Below are 22,431 nucleotides of genomic sequence, written 5' to 3'. Positions count from 1 at the left end.
TTCCTTGAAAGAACAGCTAGTGGGGTTTTTGAGCGCTTCTCCCCTATTTGAGAGAGATATTCTGAGGGAAGTGAATGTGTGGCTGTGACGGTCCTGTCAATGCCTGCCGTCACTGTTTGATAACTTTTATTGCAGATAAAAAAAAACAAGTCAACCTGAAGTGTGGGTGTCCGTGTGCCTTTCATCTGGGTGGCTACATGAATTTGGTTACATTGCATTTGGAAAGTATTCAGACCCCTTGACTTTTTCCACATTTTGTTACATTACAGCCTTATCTAAAATTGATAAAACTGTTTGTTTTCCTCATAAATCAACACACAATATCACATAATGACAAAGCAAAAGCAGGTTTGTAATTTTTTTTGCAAATGTATTACAAATAAAAACTGAAATACCACATTTACATAACTATTCAGATCCTTTACTCAGTACTTTTTTGAAGCACCTTTGGCAGCAAGTAGAGCCTCTAGTCTTCTTAGGTATGAGGCTACAAGCTTGGCACACTTGTATTTGGGGAGTTCTTCTCTGCAGATCTTCTCAAGCTCTGTCAGGTTGGATTGGCAGCGTCACCTGCACAGCTATTTTCAAGCCTCTACAGAGAAGTTTGATCGAGTTAAAGTCTGGGCTCTGGCTGGGCCACTGAAGGACATTCAGAGACTTGTCCCAAAGCCACTCCTGTGTTGTCTTGGCTGTGTTCTTAGGGTCATTGTTCTGTTGGAAGGTGAATCTTTGCCCCAGTCTGAGGTCATGAGCACTTTGGAACAGATTTTCAGCAAGGATTTCTATGTATTTTGCTCTGTTAGTTTTTCCCTCGATCCTGACTAGTCTCCCAGTCCCTGCCTTTGAAAAACATCCCCACAGCATGATGCTCCCACCAGAATCTTGTTCACCATAAGGATGGTATTGGCAGGTGATGAGAAGTGCCTGGTTTCCTCCAGATGTGATGCTTGGCATTCAGTCCAAATAGTTCAATCTTGGTTTCATCAGACCAGAGAATCTTGTTTCTCATGGTCTGAGAGTCATTTAGATACCTTTTGGAAAACTCCAAGTGGGATGTAATTTGCCTTTTAATGAGGAGTGGCTTCCGTCTGGCCACTCTACCATAAAGGCCTGATTGGTGGAGTAGTGCAGAGATGGTTGTCCTTCTGGAAGATTCTCCCATCTCCACAGAGGAACTCTGGAGCTCTGTCAGAGTGACCATCGGGTTCTTGGTCACCTCCTTGACCAAGACCTTTCTCCCCCATTTGCTCAGTTTGGTGGAGTCCTGGTGGTTCCAAACTTTTTCCATTTAAGAATGATGGAGGCCACTGTGTCCTTGGGGACCTTCAATGCTGCAGACATTTTTTGGTACCCTTCCCCAGATCTGTGCATCGACACAATCCTGTCTCGGAGCTCTGCAGACAATTCCTTCGTCCTCATGGCTTGGTTTTTGCTCTGACATGCACTGTCAACTGTGGGACCTTACAGTGCTTTGCAAGAGTATAGAATGTGGGACCTTAGTTATGCATGCTCAAGTTTTCATTTTTTTTGTTTTATTTCTTGTCTGGTTCAAAATGAAAATTATTTTGCATCTTCAAAGTGGTAGGCATGTTGTGTAAATCAAATGACAACCCCCCCCCAAAATCTATTTTAATTCCAGGTTGTAAGGCAACAAAATAAGAAATTCCAAGGGGGGTGAATACTTTTGCAAGCCATTGTATACAGACAGGTGTGTGCCATTCCAAATCATGTCCAGTCAATTGAATTTACAACAGGTGGACTTCAATCAAGATGTAGAAACATCTGAAGGATGATCAATGGAAAAAGGCTCAATTTCGAGTCTCATATCAAAGGGATTACTTAAATAATAATATTCTTCTTTTTTCTTTTTTTTAAATATAAATTATCCCAGAAAATTCTAAAAAACGGGGTTTTGCTTTGTATTGTGTGTAAATGGATGAGAAAAATGTCTTTATTTGATCCATTTTAGAATTAGGCTGTAAGGTAACAACATGTGGAAAAGGGCGAGGGGTCTAAATACTTTCCGAATTCACTGTATCTGGGTCCTGCTGTTGAACGGCAACCCCTGCAGGCCTATCCACATCCATGGACTCTTCAGGACCACCATTCGAACCCTCAAGCCTTACAGCCGCTGCACATGAAATGCTCTGGACAGCCCTGACTTTGGCCACCTCATTGTCTTTCACCCTTGTTGGGCATTCCAAAGATGGGGCTTTATGATTCCCACCACAATTGCAACATGACACATTTTCACCACTATTAAAACACATGATATGATCTTTTCCACAACTTGAACATCTCAGATTCTCCCTTCTGCAAGTACTTGAAACATGTCCAAAAGCGTTACAATGATCACACTGCATTGGATAAGAAGGGAAATTCAAATAAAGGAAAGGACATTCTCATCAATGTATGCTACTTTACCCCGCCTTTATATTCACGCTCCACATTAGCGTCCGCTGCCGGATTTTTTACAATAGTTTGCGCTGATGGTACGGAGATTGTGACAGTCAGTTAAATGGCGTCCCTTGACAAGACAAGAACAAGATGCATGTCAGGAGAAGTGCAGCATTATCATAAGGAGAGTTATACTTGGAATACGGAGGAGGAATGGAGGGAAAAAGAGAGGCAGAGGAGGTCTAAGAGAGAGCGGGAGGAAGAGAGTGAGTTTGAGTCAGTTATAAATGGTGGAAAAAGGAGATGGTTTGTTAAAGAAGAATGGTAGAAAGTGTAAGCAGAGAGAATTGAAGACAGGAGGAGGAATAGAAGTGAATGAGGGCAAAGTATCGGAGGTGGTAGGTGTGGTCAGGATAAAGATGAGTCTGTGACAGTAGGAGTGAAGGTTTTTGAAAAAGTGGACCCTTGCCTTTTGGCTGATCCTGAAACCTCAAATGGGTGGGTGAAAATAGAGTTGGGTGCTGTGGAATTGGTGAGGGGAACCTAAAGTGGTCTTGTGATAATTGTATGTGTTTCTGCTGGTCAGAGGGAGCAGGCTCTCCGTGTTAAACGGATGGGGGCAAAATATTGTTTTGCTCTCAAGAAAAGGGCACCATTGAAAGGGGTGATTACATAGGTAGCGGTAAATGTGAAAGCTGACAAAATGAAGGGGAAGATTTCTGCTGTTTGTGATGCACGTTGTTTGGTGCGACGCAGACAGGTTGGTGTGAGTGGAGGAACAGAAGAGTCCTTGTTTATTCTTTTTTGTTTTGATGTTGTCTTTGCCCAACAAAGTGATGTTAGGATATATAAGTTATCCTGTATGATCTTTTATGCCGACTACATTACGTTGTTACAGGTACCAAGCTTATGGGCATGTGGCAGCAGTGTGTAGGAGGGAGGTTCCTAAGTGTGAGAAGTGTGCAGAAGGTGAAGGGGTTAAACAAAGGCCTCATACCTTCTAAAAGGTTAATAAATTGTGTTATGATAAACCTTAAGGTCTCCTCTTAGGAGACATCTGTGTGTGTGTTTACACCTGTTTTGAGTGTTGTGCCCTTCAGACACTATCAGAAGGCTGAAACCGCCTACGCTCATACTCCTCCTATCTGGGCCCCACCGTGGCTGTCTGAGATTCTGAAAATACGACTGGCTTTCTGAGAACACAAGGCTGCTGCAGGCCTGATGAAAACAGTTCACCTTGTTATGACCCTATACTTGTGATGAAAGGTCAAGTTTCGGTCAAACCCACTTCTGAGATTTTAATTGCTGATAAGATGCTGCTGTCAGGGGAGGTTAGATTTATTATAATGTAGTTGCCAGGGAAAGTCACGCAAGGGGAACTGGGGAGGCTATGTAAGTTACAGGATGTCTTAGACACTTCGCTGAACCTTGGGAGAGCTATCGTATACTGTACTCTGTACCAACTTCTGCCTACACTTGTATTACTAAAGGAGAATTGTAATACTTAAACAAAGAGTCTGTTTCCTTTCTACTACCAATATATATATATATATACGTTTGATAATTATATAGAATTGATCATCTGTTGACGGAATTGACCAACAAAAGGCATGAGACAAAGGAATGTGTAGCATTGGGGAAAGTAGGGATATGTGTTAATTGTAGGGATGACCATGGGGCTGGGGATCAGAAATGTCCCGTGCGAGAGAGGCAGGTTGAGGTTTCCAGGGTTAGAGTAGTGCAGAAGTTGTCATATGCTGAGGCAGTGAAGAAAGTAGAGGAAATGGATCAAGGGGGAGGGATCCTGAGAGGAGTGGTGTGAGTAGTAGATCTGTACCAATACAGAGGGATAAACCAACAAGTGATATATGTTTCAGTAAGATTGGATTTTAGCATTTATAGTAATGGTTATCAACTGTACAGCAGGGATAGAACGCAAGTCGCAGAAAATCGAGGTTGTGGTGGCAGCTTCAGAGAGGTATTTGGGTGTGCGAGACTTGACATCAGAAGAGTTACAGGGTGTGTTAAGTGGCGGTGTCCCATTCATTCAGGCTGTTGGCCTGAAGTATAACTAAATTCATTTAAATAGTGGAGTATGGTATTTATTATCTTTTTTTGTGAGTGTAGTGTAAGATGGTAGGGTATTTGTTGAATTTTCTTTTTTTGTAAAACTTTTTTTTTAAAGCGATGTATAAGGGAGTTATACTCCAGTCAAGTATGTGGCAGTAATGCAACATTTATTGGATGCCAACCACCGTTAAACCCCATTGAAGAAGAAGCGTCTGCTTCCGCTACCTTTTCCTCATTCCTAACAGGCAATCACATTAGACAGCTCAATTTGGTCAACTTGGATGTCACTAGCTATTACAGCCACAAAGTTGAAATAGGATATATCGTAAAAATGTATGAAAACAAAATTATATTTTTTCATTTATTTCATTTCACTTCATTTAAGGTTAGGATTTGGTATAAGGTTAACAGTGTGGTGAAGGTTAGGGTTAGATTTAAAATCTGATTTAAGAAGAGTCATTTTAGAAATAGGCGGGGTTTATCCATTTGTGGCTGTGGTAACTAGTGACGAGTTTGGGCCCTCAGCCACTAGCAGCGGCACCTTTCCAAGATGGCAGCCAACAGTAGCAGCACGGTTAGCAAACCCAGCAACAGTACCGGGGGGAAACCATCAGGGCCGTCGGCCGAGCAGGTATCGTCACTCCGTATCAGAATATTCATGATTTGTTAGCAAATGCTTTTTAATCGTTGTGGACTGAGATACAAACCCGGATTTGTCAGTCACGCATCCAACTAGTTAACGCTAACAGTAACGTTAGCGAACGTTACCTCGCTCCCTCACCATGGTCTGCTTCCTACTCGCGTGTTCCTCAACTGAGGTTTCATAATTTAGAAGAAAATATGGTGACGTTATAGGTCGTATTGATTCACAACAATATCTCTTGACATTGGGTTAATAATAATGTTAGCTAACTGCAATCTGTCAGTCTGACTATGTTTCTCTGGATTTAGCTTAGCCATACGAACTTCAGGGGAAACGTCTGAAAAAGGGAATGGTTGTGCTCTTCGAGCAGATAAGATGCTATTTCTGCCTGTCACTGTTAGTGCGTCCCTCTACCTTGTCTACCAGTGTATGGCTCCAGACTAACATTTTCCCCAGGTGCCACATTTTTTTAGTTGGTGGCACCAGCCAATGATTTCAATATTGTCTGAGGATTGCGATTACTAAATGTTGCGCCCACCACATCAAACACATTTATATTTGTCACGTACCAAATACAATGGGGTAAACTTCAAACATACAGCCCGTGGGAGGGTTCCAGCCTGCAAGGCCTGAAATTATAATGGACCTATTTTCAGAGTTTCTTTACTGTCCACCTCACTAATAATCACTAGACAGTCGGGGAGAATGGAAAATTCCAACAACGATGGATAGAGGACTATATTTTGCTAATTTTGACAGACGGGAATTATTATTTATTTATTTATTTAAATCATCAGAGGTCTGGCACTGATCAGGCCTGGCTCGCAGTCGACGTTCCAATTCATCCCAAAGGTTGAGGTCAGGTCTCTGTGTAGGCTAGTCAAGTTCTTCCACGCTGATCTCAACAAACTATATCTGTATGGACCTTGCTTTCTGTATGGACCTCTGTTGTTGCTCCTAGTTTCCACTTCACAGTAACAGCACTTACAGTTGACCGGGGCAGCTCTAGCAGGGCAGATATTTGACTCACTGACTTGTTGGAAAGGTGGCTTCCTATGACGGTGCTACGTTCAAAGTCACTGAGCTCCTCAGTAAGGCCATTCTACTGCCATTGTTTGTCTATGGAGATTTCATGGCTGTGTGCTCGATTTTTATACACCTGTCAGCAACGGGTGTTACTGAAATAACCGAATATACTCATTTGAAGGGGTGTCCACATACTTTTGTGTGTAAATAGTGTATACGGGTGCACCAATACTATAGATTTGGCCGATACAATATCCAATTATTTTCCTTGCAAAAAAAAAAACAATAGCGATATTTTTACATTTTAGCTGCCATTTAAGCATTCTAGTACAGTTAAATAGCTAACACAAACACACACACGGACGCAGCGGTGTAAGGCACTGCATCTCAGTGCAAGAGGCATTACTACAGTCCCTGGTTCGAATCCAGGCTGCATCAAATCCGGCCATGATTGGGAGTCCCATTGGGCGGCGCACAATTGGCCCAGTGTTGCCGGGGTAGGCCGTCATTGTAAATAATAATTTATTAACTGACTTGCCTAGTTAAATAAAGGTTACACACACACCACCGACCAAAAATGTATTTTGTTGGCATTTACATATGTCCCAATTACCAGTAAAACATCATCAAAACCTATTTCTTTGACTTACTTGCTGTGCTGTTTCGTTTGCTCAGTCGTTTCATTCTCAACCAGGATTTCATCGTACATGTCAAGCAGTGAAGTTTCAGCTCGGTCTGTCCGTGGCAGGCATTCCAAAGCCATGACAGAGGGTATCACGTCTTCTGCAGACGCAGTTGAGCTCATTTCTTGAGCTCATTTCTCGAGTCAGTTTTCGAATGGAGCTAGGAGTGTGTTCATGTTTCCAGGTTTCAAACATGTTCCCAATTGTCATTGAGTTGGCAGCAGCGGTATGAGAACCAGCACATTCTTGAGCATGTAATCTGGCTTTCCTCAGTACGAAATCCTCTTCGACCCACTGTGCTGTCAGACTCGGCATACTCATGGGGCTGACATTGCTGGTCCAAATGCTCGTTGTGATGCCCATAGCAAGTAGCATAATGAATTCCATTACCTTTTTTACGTTACAGCTTTATTCTAAAATGGATTTAAAAAATCTACACACAATACCCCATAATGACAAAGCAAAAACAGGTTTGTAGGAATGTATGCAAATCTAATTATAAATAAACATAAATTAAATTGACCTCAGGAGGCCTCCTTTAGAATTAAGTTTCTCTAAATTTTTATGAATTAACAAAAAATGAATCTGAAATGTCTTGAGTCTAAATGTTCAATCCCTTTGTTTTTGCAAGCCTAAATAATTCAGGAGTAAAAATGTGCTTAAATTGCATGGACTTCCTGTGCAATAATAGTGTGACTACCTAATCTCTGTACCCCACACATAAAATGATCTGTAAGGTCAGTGAATTTCAAACACAGATTCAACCACAAATACCAGGGAGGTTTTCGCTAAGGAAAGCACATGTAAAATCAGAGGAAAACCTGGTTCAGTCTGCTTTCCACCAGACACTTGGAGACAAATTCACCTTTCAGCAGGACAATAACCTAAAACATATGGCCAAATCTACACTGGAGTTGCTTACTAAAACTTCGAGAACCATTACAGTTTTGACTTAAATCTACTTGAAAATCTTTGGCAAGAATTGAAAATGGCTGTCTAGCAGTGATCAACAACCAACTTGACAGAGCTTGAAGAATTAAATAAAAATATACACTGCTCAAAAGAATAAAGGGAACACTAAAATAAGACATCCTAGATCTGAATTAATGAAATATTCTAATTAAATACTTTTTTCTTTACATAGTTGAATGTGCTGACAACAAAATCACACAAAAATGATCAATGGAAATCAAATGTATCAACCCATGGAGGTCTGGATTTGGAGTCACACTCAAAATTAAAGTGGAAAACCACACTACAGGCTGATCCAACTTTGATGTAATGTCCTTAAAACAAGTCAAAATGAGGCTCAGTAGTGTGTGTAGCCTCCACGTGCCTGTATGACCTCCCTACAACGCCTGGGCATGCTCCTGATGAGGTGGCGGATGGTCTCCTGAGGGATCTCCTCCCAGACCTGGACTAAAGCATCCGCCAACTCCTGGACAGTCTGTGGTGCAACATGGTGTTGGTGGATGGAGCGAGACGTGATGTCCCAGATGTGCTCAATTGGATTCAGGTCTGGGGAACAGGCGGGCCAGTCCATAGCATCAATGCCTTCTTCTTGCAGGAACTGCTGACACTCCAGCCACATGAGGTCTAGCATTGTCTTGCATTAGGAGGAACCCAGGGCCAACCGCACCAGCATATGGTCTCACAAGGGGTCTGAGGATCTCATCTCGGTACCTAATGGCAGTCAGGCTACCTCTGGCGAGCACATGGAGGGCTGTGCGGCCACCCAAAGAAATGCCACCCCACACCATGACTGACCCACCGGCAAACCGGTCATGCCGGAGGATGTTGCAGGCAGCAGAACGTTCTCCACGGCGTCGCCACTCTGTCACGTCTGTCACATCGTGTGAACCTGCTTTCATCTGTGAAGAGCACAGGGTGCGCCAGTGGCGAATTTGCCACTCTTGGTGTTCTCTGGCAAATGCCAAACGTCCTGCACGGTGTTGGGCTGTAAGCACAACCCCCACCTGTGCACGTCGGGCCCTCATACCACCCTCATGGAGTCTGTTTCTGACTGTTTGAGCAGACACATGCACATTTGTAGCCTGCTGGAGGTCATTTTGCAGGGCTCTGGCAGTGCTCCTCCTGCTCCTCCTTGCACAAAGGCGGAGGTAGCGGTCCTGCTGCTGGGTTGTTGCCCTCCTACGGCCTCCTCCACGTCTCCTGATGTACTGGCCTGTCTCCTGGTAGCGCCTCCATGCTCTGGACACTACGCTGAAAGACACAGCAAACCTTATTGCCACAGCTCGCATTGATGTCCCATCCTGGATGAGCTGCACTACCTGAGCCACTTGTGTGGGTTGTAGACTCCGTCTCATGCTACCACTAGAGTGAAAGTACCGCCAGCATTCAAAAGTGACCAAAACATCAGCCAGGAAGCATAGGAACTGAGAAGTGGTCTGTGGTCACCACCTGCAGAACCACTCCTTTATTGGGGGTGTCTTGCTAATTGCCTATAATTTCCACCTGTTGTCTATTCCATTTGCACAACAGCATGTGAAATGTATTGTCAATCAGTGTTTCTTCCTAAGTGGACAGTTTGATTTTACAGAAGTGTGATTGACTCTGAGTTACATTGTGTTGTTTAAGTGTTCCCTTTATTTTTTTGAGCAGTGTATATTGCCAATATTGTACAATCCAGATGTGCAAGGCTCTTAGAGACCCAGCAAGACTCACAGCTGTAATCACTGCCAAAGGTGATGCTAACATGTATGAATACTGTCATGTAAAGGAAATTACTGCATTTCATTTTCAATAAATGAGTTAACATTTATAAAAACACGTTTTTACTTTGTCATTATGGGGTATTGTGTGTGGCCAGGGTGATAATTATTATTATTTTTTTTAAATATGTAATCCATTTTGAATTCAGGCTAACAACAATGTGGGTTAAGTCAAGGGGTATGAATACTTTCTGAAGGCAGTGTAGAGCACTAACTCTCAATATAAAACACACTGCTAGTAGCCATGTATTAATCTAACTGTAAATTGTGATGTCCAAAATAGAGGTCGACGGATTATGATTTTTCAACGCCGATGCCGATTATTGGAGGACCAAAAAAGACGATACCGATTAATCGGCCGATTTAAAAAAAAAATATATATATATATATATATATACACCTGTTTGACTTGGCTTTCAAAGACCTTAGATAGGCAGGGCAGGATGGGCAGGGCAGGGCAGGATGGATATAGGTCTGTAACAGTTTGGGTCCAGGGTGTCTCCCCCTTTGAAGAGGGGGATGACTGCGGCAGCTTTCCAATCCTTGGGGATCTCAGACAATATGAAAGAGAGGTTGAACAGGCTGGTAATGGGGGTTGCGACAATGGCGGCCGATAGTTTCAGAAATAGAGGGTCCAGATTGTCAAGCCCAGCTGATTTGTACGGGTCCAGATTTTGCAGCTCTTTCAGAACATCTGCTATCTGGATTTGGGTAAAGGAGAACCTGGAGAGGCTTGGGCGAGTAGCTGCTGGGGGGGGGGGGGGGGGGGGGCGGGGGCGGAGCTGTTGGCCGAGGTTGGAGTAGCCAGGCGGAAGGCATGGCCAGCCGTTGAGAAATGCTTGTTGAAGTTTTCGATAATCATGAATTTATCGGTGGTGACCGTGTTACCTCGCCTCAGTGCAGTGGGCAGCTGGGAGGAGGTGCTCTTGTTCTCCATGGACTTTACAGTGTCCCAGAACTTTTTGGAGTTGGAGCTACAGGATGCAAATTTCTGCCTGAAGAAGCTGGCCTTAGCTTTCCTGACTGACTGCGTGTATTGGTTCCTGACTTCCCTGAACAGTTGCATATCGCGGGGACTATTCGATGCTATTGCAGTCCGCCACAGGATGTTTTTGTGCTGGTCGAGGGCAGTCAGGTCTGGAGTGAACCAAGGGCTATATCTGTTCTTAGTTCTGCATTTTTTGAACGGAGCATGCTTATCTACAACGGTGAGAAAGTTACTTTTAAAGAATGACCAGGCATCCTCAACTGACGGGATGAGGTCAATGTCCTTCCAGGATACCCGGGCCAGGTCGATTAGAAAGGCCTGCTCACAGAAGTGTTTTAGGGAGCGTTTGACAGTGATGAGGGGTGGTCGTTTGACTGCGGCTCCGTAGCGGGTACAGGCAATGAGGCAGTGATCGCTGAGATCCTGGTTGAAGACAGTGGAGGTGTATTTGGAGGGCCAGTTGGTCAGGATGACGTCTATGAGGGTGCCCTTGTTTACAGATTTAGGGTTGTACCTGGTGGGTTCCTTGATGATTTGTGTGAGATTGAGGGCATCTAACTTAGATTGTAGGACTGCCGGGGTGTTAAGCATATCCCAGTTTAGGTCACCTAACAGAACGAACTCTGAAGCTAGATGGGGGGCGATCAATTCACAAATGGTGTCCAGGGCACAGCTGGGAGCTGAGGGGGGTCGGCAGCAGGCGGCAACAGTGAGACTTATTTCTGGAGAGAGTAATTTTTAAGATTACATTTAGAGTTTAGAAATAAGACCTACAGAAAGCTGAGAACCTTCTCTCTTTTAAGTGTGACAACAAGTGTGTTTTTCCCCACACATTTTAAAATGTCATACAATCAGAACACTTTAAGTGGCTCGCTCTACACCGCAGCAGGGCCCCAGTGATACAGGCACCTGGGTAGGCAGACACTTTCATTACAGGAGTCATGAGTATAATGTACTTTTACAGTTTGACCCAAGTCATGGTTTTAGCCTCCTAAAAAATGGGTGGTTTTGAGTGAGGTGACCATGTAAAATGTGCAGCTCGCACCGATGTGACCAGTTAAATGTTTTATTCGCACAGCTAAGTACAAGGGTCACTTAATGCGACTAAATGGTTGCAGTCTGGAGTCCTGCCGTGTCAGACACAAAACAGCATTAGTAACTAATGCAGTCAGTTTTTTTTTCAATTACAAAAACTACTAGCTATTGCATTTACTCATAACAAATCAACACATGGTCTAATGATATTTCATAGTCCACGTAGGCCTATATAACGAGGCTCTTTGCAAATTTGTTCAATCTAATGTAAGTTGAGAAATCTGTGTATTGTGGCTGGTAGAGCATGGTGCTTGCAAGGCTAGGGTTGTGGGTTCGATTCCAACTAGGGACCCCCCTACAAAAATGTATGCGTGCACTACTGTAAGAGGGTTTTTACACTGACTAAACTTGTTGCCTTCCATTTGTTTATTTTGTCATTTAGCAAACGCTGTTATCCAGAGCAATTAATGTTAAGTGCCTTGCTGAAGGGCAGATGGACAGATTTTTCACCTAGTCGGCTCAGATTCAAACCAGCGACCTTTCGGTTACTAGCCCCAATGCTCTTAACCGTAGGTCACCAAATAAAATTGAAGTCATTTGACTAAATTGTCTGCTTAATGGCATTTTATTCTTCTTATTATTATTATGAGTGAATGTTTGATTTTATGTATTCGATGTGTCTGACAGGTCGTGGCTGCATTCCAGAGGATGCGCTCAGAGCAGCGCAGCATGGCCTCCAAGGCTGCAGAGTTGGAGATGGAGATCAATGAGCATAGGTAACTAGCTCTAGTTAGTGTGACCTGCTTCAGTAGATACTCAATTTGAATTCTTTCTCTTACTTCCATAGGCACGGGAAGTAGTAGTGGGGGGGCTACGAACAAACAAAAATTCCTGCGCTTAAGACATCTATATTGGTCCTAATACAGGACTAGTAAAGGCCCAGTGCACTACTTTAGTGTTTAAAAAAGAAAAAAATATATAACTTATTTACAAAACAGTTAATCTGATAATACTTGTGGAATATAAAAATACTTTCTTGATATGTTTTCTAGATTTGTGAAATACTTTGCAAATACAACTTATTTCTATGTGAACTGAAATGGTGTATTCATTCAATTTCCATTTTAGTAGATGCTCTTATCCAGAGCACCTTGCATATGTTTTCATACTTGTGCCCCCATGGGAATCCAACCCACAACCCTAGCATTGTAAACGCCATGCTCTACCAACTGAGCCACAGCATCACAAACCACTGTAGACCTCTGTAGCAATGTGCTCAATTACTGTATTGTGCATTGTTTTTCTTCCTAGATGACCAACCTATGTACAATACAGTAATGTACATTTACACTTAAGTGGTTTGTAAGGATGGTAAATGTCATACTGCACAAAAAGTGGTTGTTTTCCTTGTTATTTGATGTGGATGTTTTGTCTTTGCCCATAACTTTGCATATTTTGATGTAAATGTTTGTGGACAGGGTTTTGTTAATTATTTTTGTTAATTCTGGACTCTGGTTCGAGTCCAGGCTTTGGCAGCTGACCGTGAACGGGAGGCCCATTGGGCAGCGCATAATTGACCCAACGTCGTCCGGGTTAGGGGAGGGTTTGGCCGGCAGGGATGTCCTTGTCCCATCGCACTCTAGTGACTCCTGTGGCGGGCTGGGCGCATGCATGCTGACACTGTCGCCAGGTGTACAGTGGTTCCTGCTACAGAGGTCTATAAAAGTAACAGTCAGTATCTGGTGTGGCCACCAGCTGCATTAAGTACTGCAGTGCATCTCCTCCTCGTGGACTGCACCAGATTTGCCAGTTCTTGCTGTGAGATGTTACCCCACTCTTCCACCAAGTTCCCGGACATTTCTTGGGGGAATGGCCCTAGCCCTCACCCTCTGATCCAACAGGTCCCAGACGTGCTCAATGGGATTGAGATCCGGGCTCTTCGCTAGCCATGGCAGAACATTGACATTCCTGTCTTGCAGGAAATCTCTCACAGAAATAGCACTTTGGCTGGTGGCATTGTCATGCTGGAAGGTCATGTCACGATGAGCCTGCAGGAAGGGTACCACATGAGGGAGGATGTCTTCCCTGTAACGCACAGCGTTGAGATTGCCTGCAATGACAACAAGCTCAGTCTGATGATGCTGTGACACACCGCCACAGACCATGATGGACCCTCCACCTCCAAATCGATCCCGCTACAGGCCTCGGTGTAACGCTCATTCCTTCAACGATAAACGCGAATCCGACCATCACCTCTGGTGAGACAAAAACGCAACTCGTCAGTGAAGAGCACTTTTTGCCAGTCCTGTCTGGTCCAGCGACGGTGTGTTTGTGCCAATAGGCGACGTTGTTGCCGGTGATGTCTGGTGAGAACCTGCCTTACAACAGGCCTACAAGCCCTCAGTCCAGTCTCTCAGCCTATTGTGGACAGTTTGAGCACTGATGGAGGGATTGTGCATTCCTGGTGTAACTCGGGCAGTTGTTGTTGCCATCCTGTACTTGTCCCGCAGGTGTGCTGTACCAATCCTGTGCAGGTGTTGTTACACGTGGTCTGCCACTGTGAGAACGATCAGCTGTCCGTCCTGTCTCCCTGTAGCACTGTCTTAGGAGTCTCACAGTATAGACATTACAATTTATTGCCCTGGCCACATCTGCAGTCCTCATACCTCCTTGCAGCATGCCTAAGACACGTTCACGCAGATGAACAGGGACCTTGGGCATCTTTTTTTTCCTCCCCAGAGTCAGTAGAAAGGTCTCATTAGTGTCCTGAGTTTTCATAACTGTGACCTTAATTGCCTACCGTCTGTAAGCTGTTAGTGTCTTAACGACCGTTCCACAGGTGTATGTTCATTAATTGTTTATGGTTCATTGAACAAGCATGGGAAACAGTGTTTAAACCATTTACAATGAAGATCTGTGAAGTTATTTGGATTTTTATGAATTATCTTTGAAAGACAGGGTCCTCAGGGTTTCTTTTTTTGCTGAGTTTACTTAAGGCCCAGTGCGCTACTTCAGTGCAAAAATCTTATTTCAAAAATAAAATATACTTTATTCAGATTTTTCCGGGGTTGCTGCAGCATATCCCTACTTCCCGCGGCTATGCTTGCTTCAGACATTTTACTATTACCACTACCAATTCACTCACTGTTCACCTTAGTGGACTTAACCAAAAAGAGGAATAATCATTGTTCAGTCTAAGGTGTTAGAGATGAGATTCTGAGACTTGGGGTGAATCTCAAGTCTTCCCTGGAGTCCTCTCTTCTCATCTCCCTCGCAACATACATTGGAGGAGAAGGTATGAGGGGAGGAACCTTATCTTCTCTTCCCATGTGTATTGAGAAAGAGGATAAGATTCACCCTTGTTACTTTCCTTTTACAAATTCCCTCTTTTCTCAGCCTAGTCATTGAGACCCTAAAAGACGTAGACCCAACAAGGAAGTGCTTCCGGCTGGTGGGTGGGGTGCTTGTGGAGAGGACAGTTAAGGAAGTCTTACCAGCTCTGGAAAGCAATAAAGAACAGGTAACATTTTTATTCTGGCTTGCTCTTTTGGGTATAATTCAGGTTACTGTAAAACACTTTGTGAAAAGTGCTGGTGTAAAATCGGAATTCCAAAATAATTGTGATTAATGGTAAGATGCCATGAATATGTCAATATGTATGCGATGTGGTGGCCATTGGCTGTATGTAGTCCGACTGGTGAGGTAAACTCGCTTGGAAGTTTTTTAATAGAGGAAACAGACTTGAGCAACTAACGGCCGAGTGTACTTCTACAGCAAGTGAACGTCCTATCGCCTCTGACCAGAATATCGGGAGTCATTTTCTTTTCATTTCTTAATGATTCTTCTACATGTTGAATCGTTACCGTTCGTCGACACCCAGCAGGTAATCTACTGCAAAATACTGATGTTCGTTATGGTGCGAGGCTATGGTACCAAGACTGTAGGTTGTTGCAGTACTATCCTATACAACTAAATCACTACTGGTCAGACATTATGATTAACGATCTGCTTTCCCCTCTCTCATTTCCTTACAGATCTCAAAGATTGTAGAATCCCTCAACACACAGATGCAGTCGAAAGGCCGGGAGCTCACAGAGTACCGGGAAAAATACAACATCCGATTGGTGGGAGAAGGGGAGGAAGGCCAGGGCAAATCTGCAGCGTCCTCCAATGGGGGCGAAGGGAGCGCGTCTAAAGGCGGTGCCGGCGTTCTAGTTTCGTAGCTTTGTGAAAAGGCTTTAGTAAAATAGGAAATTGTGCAGAATGCCATCAAGCATCGAGTCAGCACAGACCCTGAAAGGCATTTCAAGGGCCCGAGTTTTACGTATGTCTTGCATGACGGTTATAAACCAATGTTACAAGGGCCAGATTCTCAAGACCATTCAATTGAGATAAATGAAGCCGTGTGTTATTGAATCCTTTTCACCTATAGTTAAACAAAACTTAAGCCAACAATTTACTTACTCTGGTTTATTTTCTCTTCAGACATGAACAAGCCTTTCGCCTTTTACTCGAGGCAGTGTTTCATCAAAATCTTACGGGATGATAGTTGTATTAAACAACATGCCTTCTTGATGACCGTATATTGTCTGTCACATTTATTTGATGTTTATTAATACTGTCATATTTCAATGTACTGTTGGTATTGATTGTATTGTTGGTGTTTTGTCTTTGAGAGGTTTGTCTCTGGCATGCCATAGAACAACACACGCAAAAGGAATGCCAATATGATTGGGAAAGCACTGTTCACCGCATCATTTTGATCTGTTTTGGAAAGAAACCTTGTTCTGAGCATCGGTTTTAGATGGATAACATAAATGCAAGTCCCAAATGGCACCCTATTTCCTACATAGTGCACTAATTTTGAGAGGATACGGTGCCATTTGGGACAGACTTCCAGTCTGATACAGTACTAGTCTTAAGTGCCCCCAAAGGATCTGAAGTACACTGTCCTAGCCTAAATTAACTTTCACCGTGTAGTTTTGTGAATATATATATATTTTCATGTTAGGAATACAAATAATAATTTAAATAATACATAAGTAATATATTATTCAGTCCATATGGTTTGCTAGTCACTGTTTTAGGCATTTATGAGCTGGCCTGTCAGCAGTCTTATACTGTGGGGACCATTTAATGGGTGAAGACAACATGAAACCTACCTGGATGACGTCTTCCGATGCACTGGTCTCAACAAAGGACCTTCCTACCATCTGTCATAAATGACAGTGCTATGGCATGCCATCCTCTGGAGCAGTAAGCTATAGAGTACCCAAAAAACAGCACGCGATAGTGTATCGTGTGGGGCACGACTGGACAATAAATATGGTTTGAACGTTTTTGTTTCTTCCTTGTATTCGAGCAAGAAGGTGTCAATTTGATGTGGTTATTGGGCGGGGTTTGAGTTTTGACCAATATCATTTTCTACACACACTAACTTCTATTCCTGAGATAGGAAAAGATTTGTCGACGAGGATGGGATTCGAACCCACGCGTGCAGAGCACAATGGATTAGCAGTCCATCGCCTTAACCACTCGGCCACCTCGTCCTCTGAGTCACACCATAAGCCAAAACCCCTATTTATCTTAAATTTAGGGGGGTATTTGGGTTATGTTATTTCAATGTGCTAGCAAACCAAATAGCATATTTGAACATGCAGTTGTTTGCTACGAACACAATAAATGGTCAATTTTACGTCGAACTAGCTAGCTACGTGCCCTTCTATACTAGGGTTTGTGGTAGGAAAGCGGAGACGTGCGCCACAAGGTTGTCACTAGTTACCACAGACACAAAGTCATAAACGCCGTCTATTTATACAATGTATCTGCTTAAAATCTGATTTTAAACTGAACCACAACCACACTGCGTACCTTATGACTAACTTTAACATCAAAATAACTTATGACCAAAAAGCAAGTTCTTGTTTTCATTAATTTTTACGATATAGACAACTTTGTGGATGTGCTATCTAGTGGAAACCCCACAATTCTCCAAGTGTGTTTTTTAATGCTATGAGATTGACAAAACCGCATATCATCAAATATGAAGGAGGCCCGTGCAATGATTTCACGACTGAAAATCTTATCGAATCCTACGGCAGCACTGCGTGATGTCAACTGCACGAGACAGTCGAGGAGAGCCCCCCATACATAAATTCCGAAATGAGCTCCGTGAAACTACTTAGCCACCTAGCAGTGGTCAATTACCTGGGGCATGTTGCTAAAGGATTTTGCTGTGTGTGGTGTACATGCAGTGCCCGGGAATACATTACTCTCTAAGGAATGTTCTGTATTTAAGGTGTTGCTCTGGTAATGGTAGCAGTCTTGCAACTGAAGCAGCAGCGCTACCGATACTCGGAGCTTTTCCGGAGCTCTGGCAAGAAAAATGGCCACTCGGAGAAAAACTCACGGTTAGAGTGTCTCAGGTACTCGCTGTCCACGGGGATATGTTTGATGCCAGCGGGAAATACCGTGTGTACAATAACTTGGTCAACAGCCATTTCTCCACCAATCAGAAGAATGGAACGGATGCTCGCACCAATTGGCCTTAGCAACGCACACATCCATCAACAACTTGCATCCCCAGGACTCTTTGGTGGAATGTTGGCAGAACCCTCTCTGTGGCCATTTTCGCAAGATGCCACATTTGCCACAGCCCTCAGCATCTTCTGCCCTCAGTGTACTTCCACATGGTATGCCACTCCGGGAAGATGGCGAGTTTCCCTGAGCAGGAACGGGTACAGGTCTGGAGGATTGTGCCGCGGTGATCGCCAGGCTGGAGACGCACCGAGACAAAATACCAGAACTATGCCATCGGGGGTAATGCCTCCTATCCAAACAATCTTCTTTAGAACTTTGCCAGCTGCGTCATGGAAGCCAACTACATCAGCCAACGACATGGCACCAGTGTGGCTCCAGTGCCGACCTCCACCAGCAGTTCCTGTCGCTGGTCATGAGACGTGAACCTGCCACAGACGAGGTCATCGTCCTGCATGCCTTTGAGATCTGCCATGTACACAAGATGCCTGCCAACAAGTCGGAGCTGGCACAGCTGTACCAGGTGGGAGAGGTGCAGCCCTTCTATGAGGTGCCATACCCACAGTGCCAGGCCCCCACCAACTACTCCTAGTGGGTGAACAGACATAGATAGCCAAGGCTTGGGGCCCCTGGACGTGATCTATACATTATCCTGGGTGGACCCCTGGGAGCCCTTCTACATTGGGCCCCGCACCGTGCCCCTGTACTACGGCTTCAGGCAGTATGGCTTTAACCGCATCAGCCAGGTATGTATTGTATGGATAAAAGTAGCCAGTTACTCACAGTACGCGACAGGTGTGTGTGTGTGTATGGTTGAAAACAGTTAGGACTACATTACATTATCAACAGACACTGCAGAGATTCTTCCACAGCGGTTTAATATACATAAACAAAGATTTGTCGACGAGGATGGGATTCGAACCCACGCGTGCAGAGCACAATGGATTAGCAGTCCATCGCCTTAACCACTCGGCCACCTCGTCCTCTGAGTCACATCATTAGCTTAACTTATCACACCCCATAACTACTGTCATGAATTTATTTGGGTTATGTTATTCGAGAGAGCATTTTCATAAAAGTGCAAGCAAACCAAATAGCATATTTGAACATGCAGTTGTTTGCTACGAACACAATAAATGGTCCACAAGGGCAGTAGCTAGCGACGTGCCCTTCTATACTAGGGTTTGTGGTAGAAAAGCGTAGTCGTGCTCCACAAGGTCGTCACTAGTTACCACAGCCACAAAGTCATAAACCCCGTCTATTTATACAATGTATAAATTCTCACCATTCTCCAAATGTGTTTTTTAATGCTATGAGATTGACAAAAATACATATCATCAAATATGAAGGAGGCCCGTGCAATGATTTCACTACTGAAAATCTTATCGAATCCTACGGCAGCACTGCGAGATGTCAACTGCACGAGACAGTCGAGGAGAGCCCCCATAAATAAATTCCGAAATGAGCTCCGTGTAACTACTTAGCCACCTAGCAGTGGTCAATTTTATACCTACCTGGGGCATGTTGCTAAATGATTTTTGCTGTGTGTGGTGTACATGCAGTGCCCGGGAATACATTACTATAAGGAATGTTCCGTGTTTAAAGTGTTGCTCTGGTAATGGTAGCAGTCTTGCAACTGATTTTTCCTCTCCTTTCTATCGAAACTGCACGGTAAGCAGCAGCGCTACGGATACTCTGAGCTTTTCCGGAGCTCTGGCAAGAAAAATGGAAACTCTGAGAAAAACTGTGTGTGTGTGTGTGTGTATGGTTGAAAACAGTTAGGACTACATTACATTATCAACAGACAAAGGACACTGCAGAGATTCTTGCACAGCAGTAAAACATACATTATACAAATAGAATATAAATAAATACTTTGTCCTGACACTTCATTCAATTAAAAGTTTTCACCATTTCATGTTGTCCCCCTTACCTCCTCCTCTTCCCTCCCCAGGCCTGTAAGCTCCACGTGACGGGCTACGGATTCTCTGTCCTCAACTCTGCCTTCGTGGTGCACAAAGGGTTCAAAGTTCATGGCGAGTTCCACAGCAGGAAGGATGAGGAGAACCGAAGGAGCCGCCTCCTGTTCCGCAGCTTCAAGGAGGGCCTGAAGACCAAGTACCCCTCCTCCCCTCAACGCTGCTGAGGAGACAAGTTGAGAACACTGGTGCCTGATTGACACTATAGGGTTAAACTAGGGGTTGGCCTGGTTACGCATCCATCTTTGTTGCTGGGTAGGACCATGTGAGAGGAAGATATCCAAGCCAGAACAGTACGGTTTGGCCCTATAGTGTGAATCAGCGTTGGATCACTTCTCCCTAAGTACGGGCTAGGTGTTGATTTGGAGTTCAGCATTCCTATGAGTTCACAAGACTTCTGTCCATCAAGAAATCAACAAATTACCAACTGCACTACAACATAAACATGAAATGATCACTGGTCCCTGAATTTCTGCTCATTTGTCCAAGTCGGTCAACCACTAGATGGCAATAGTAGACACTTGACTGTAAGGTTTTCACATCATCATCATAATCAGCATTACCTATGCATTGACAGTGAGGGTGGGCCTGTCATTTCTAGTGCCTACTGAAGACCACAATTGTTTTTGTAAATAGACTCATTGTTCTATAGAAGCTGGGTTTGGTTGACACTCCCATAGAGAGATGTAGTGGGAAAGAGTGACAGGTGTTTTGAGTCTAACACTGCTGTGATACCAGTGTGTTAACTGGAAAGAGTTAGTTGCGTTTACCTGCAGGTATAACAAAACACTGTTGAATGTTTAGAGAAATTAAATGTCTATTTAATGTAAATGGTTACTTATTTATTCAAGGATTGGAGTTGTATGGTTTGCATTTGTTTGAAGTACAAATAGTTAATATTATGAACACATACAGTTGAAGTCGGAAGTTTACATACACCTTAGCCAAATACATGTAATCTCAGTTTTTCACAATTCTTGACATTTAATCCTAGTAAAAATTCTGTTTTAGGTCAGTTAGGATCACCACTTTATTTTGATAATGTGAAATGTCAGATTAATAGTAGAGTGAATGATTTATTTCAGCTTGTATTTCATTCATCACATTCCCTGTGGGTCAGAAGTTTGCATACACTCAATTAGTATTTGGTAGCATTGCCTTTAAATTGTTTAACTTCGTTCAAACGTTTCGGGTAGCCTTCCACAAGCTTCCCACAATAAGTTGGGTGAATTTTGGCCCATTCCTCCTGACCGTGCTGCTGTAACTGAGTCAGGTTTGTAGGGCTCCTTGCTCACACACGCTTTTTCAGTTCTGCCCACAAATGTTCTATGGGATTGAGGTCAAGGCTTTGTGATGGCCACTCCATACCTTAACTTTGTTGTCCTTAAGCCTTTTTGCCACAACTTTGGAAGTATGCTTGGTGTCATTTTCCATTTGGAACACCCATTTGCGACCAAGCTTTAACTTCCTGACTAATCTTGAGAGGTTGCTTCAAAATATTCACATAATTTTCCTTCCTCATGAAGCCATCTATTTTGTGAGGTGCACCAGTCCCTCCTGCAGCAAAGCACACCCACACCATGATGCTTCACGGTTAGGATGGTGTTCTTCGGCTTGCAAGCCTCCCCCTTTTTCCTCCAAACATAACGATGGTCATTATGGCCAAACAGTTCTATTTTGTTTCATCAGTCCAGAGGACATTTCTCCAGAAAGTACGATCTCTATCCCCATGTGCAGTTGCAAACCGTCGTCTGGCTTTTTTATGGCGGTTTTGGAGCAGTGGCTTCTTCCTTGCTGAGCGGCCTTTCAGGTTATGTTGATATAGGACTCGTTTTACTGTGGATATAGATACTTTTGTACCTGTTTCCTCCAGCATCTTCACAGGGTCCTTTGCTGTTGTTCTGGGATTGATTTGCACTTTTTGCACCAAAGTACGTTCATCTCTAGGAGACAGAACGCGTCTCCTTCCTGAGTGGTATGACGGCTGCGTCGTCCCATGGTGTTTATACTTGCGTACTATTGTTTGTACAGATGATTGTGGTACCTTCAGGCATTTGGAAATTGCTCCCAAGGATGAACCTTTTTTTTCTGAGGTCATGGCTGATTTCTTTTGATTTTCCAATGATGTCAAGCAAAGAGACACTGAGTTTGAAGGTAGGCCTTGAAATACATCCACAGGTACACCTCCAATTGACTCAAATTATGTCAATTAGCCTATCAGAAGCCTCTAAAGCCATGATATCATTTTCTGAAAATTTACAAGCTGTTTAAAGGCACAGTTAACTTAGTGTACGTAAACTTCTGACACACTGGAATTGTGATACAGTGAATTATAAGTGAA

General features: G+C 43.6%; 1 protein-coding gene, 2 non-coding genes and 1 pseudogene across 3 annotated transcripts; 2 read left to right on the top strand and 2 right to left on the bottom strand.

Moving 5' to 3' along the window:
* The first annotated feature begins 4,933 nt into the window (after window positions 1-4,933).
* On the top strand, window positions 4,934-16,155 carry LOC110500451 (prefoldin subunit 2). The gene is made up of 4 exons (XM_021577829.2): window positions 4,934-5,098; window positions 12,262-12,350; window positions 14,971-15,094; window positions 15,609-16,155. Exons 1-4 carry the CDS (start codon window positions 5,018-5,020, stop codon window positions 15,795-15,797), a joined length of 483 nt encoding a protein of 160 aa, XP_021433504.2. The 5' UTR covers window positions 4,934-5,017; the 3' UTR covers window positions 15,798-16,155.
* Window positions 16,156-17,041: 886 nt separating this feature from the next.
* Window positions 17,042-17,123, bottom strand: trnas-gcu. The gene has a single exon. It is a non-coding gene; the product is annotated as a tRNA-Ser (tRNA).
* Window positions 17,124-17,788: 665 nt separating this feature from the next.
* Window positions 17,789-21,112, top strand: LOC118942800 (annotated as a pseudogene).
* trnas-gcu lies at window positions 19,013-19,094 on the bottom strand. The gene has a single exon. It is a non-coding gene; the product is annotated as a tRNA-Ser (tRNA).
* Window positions 21,113-22,431: the final 1,319 nt, after the last annotated feature.

This window comes from Oncorhynchus mykiss, chromosome 21 (genome assembly GCF_013265735.2).
Source record: "Oncorhynchus mykiss isolate Arlee chromosome 21, USDA_OmykA_1.1, whole genome shotgun sequence".
Taxonomy (NCBI): Eukaryota; Metazoa; Chordata; class Actinopteri; order Salmoniformes; family Salmonidae; genus Oncorhynchus; species Oncorhynchus mykiss.
The sequence above is the reverse complement of the archived record's forward strand: the minus strand, read 5'-3'. Positions and strand labels throughout refer to the sequence as shown.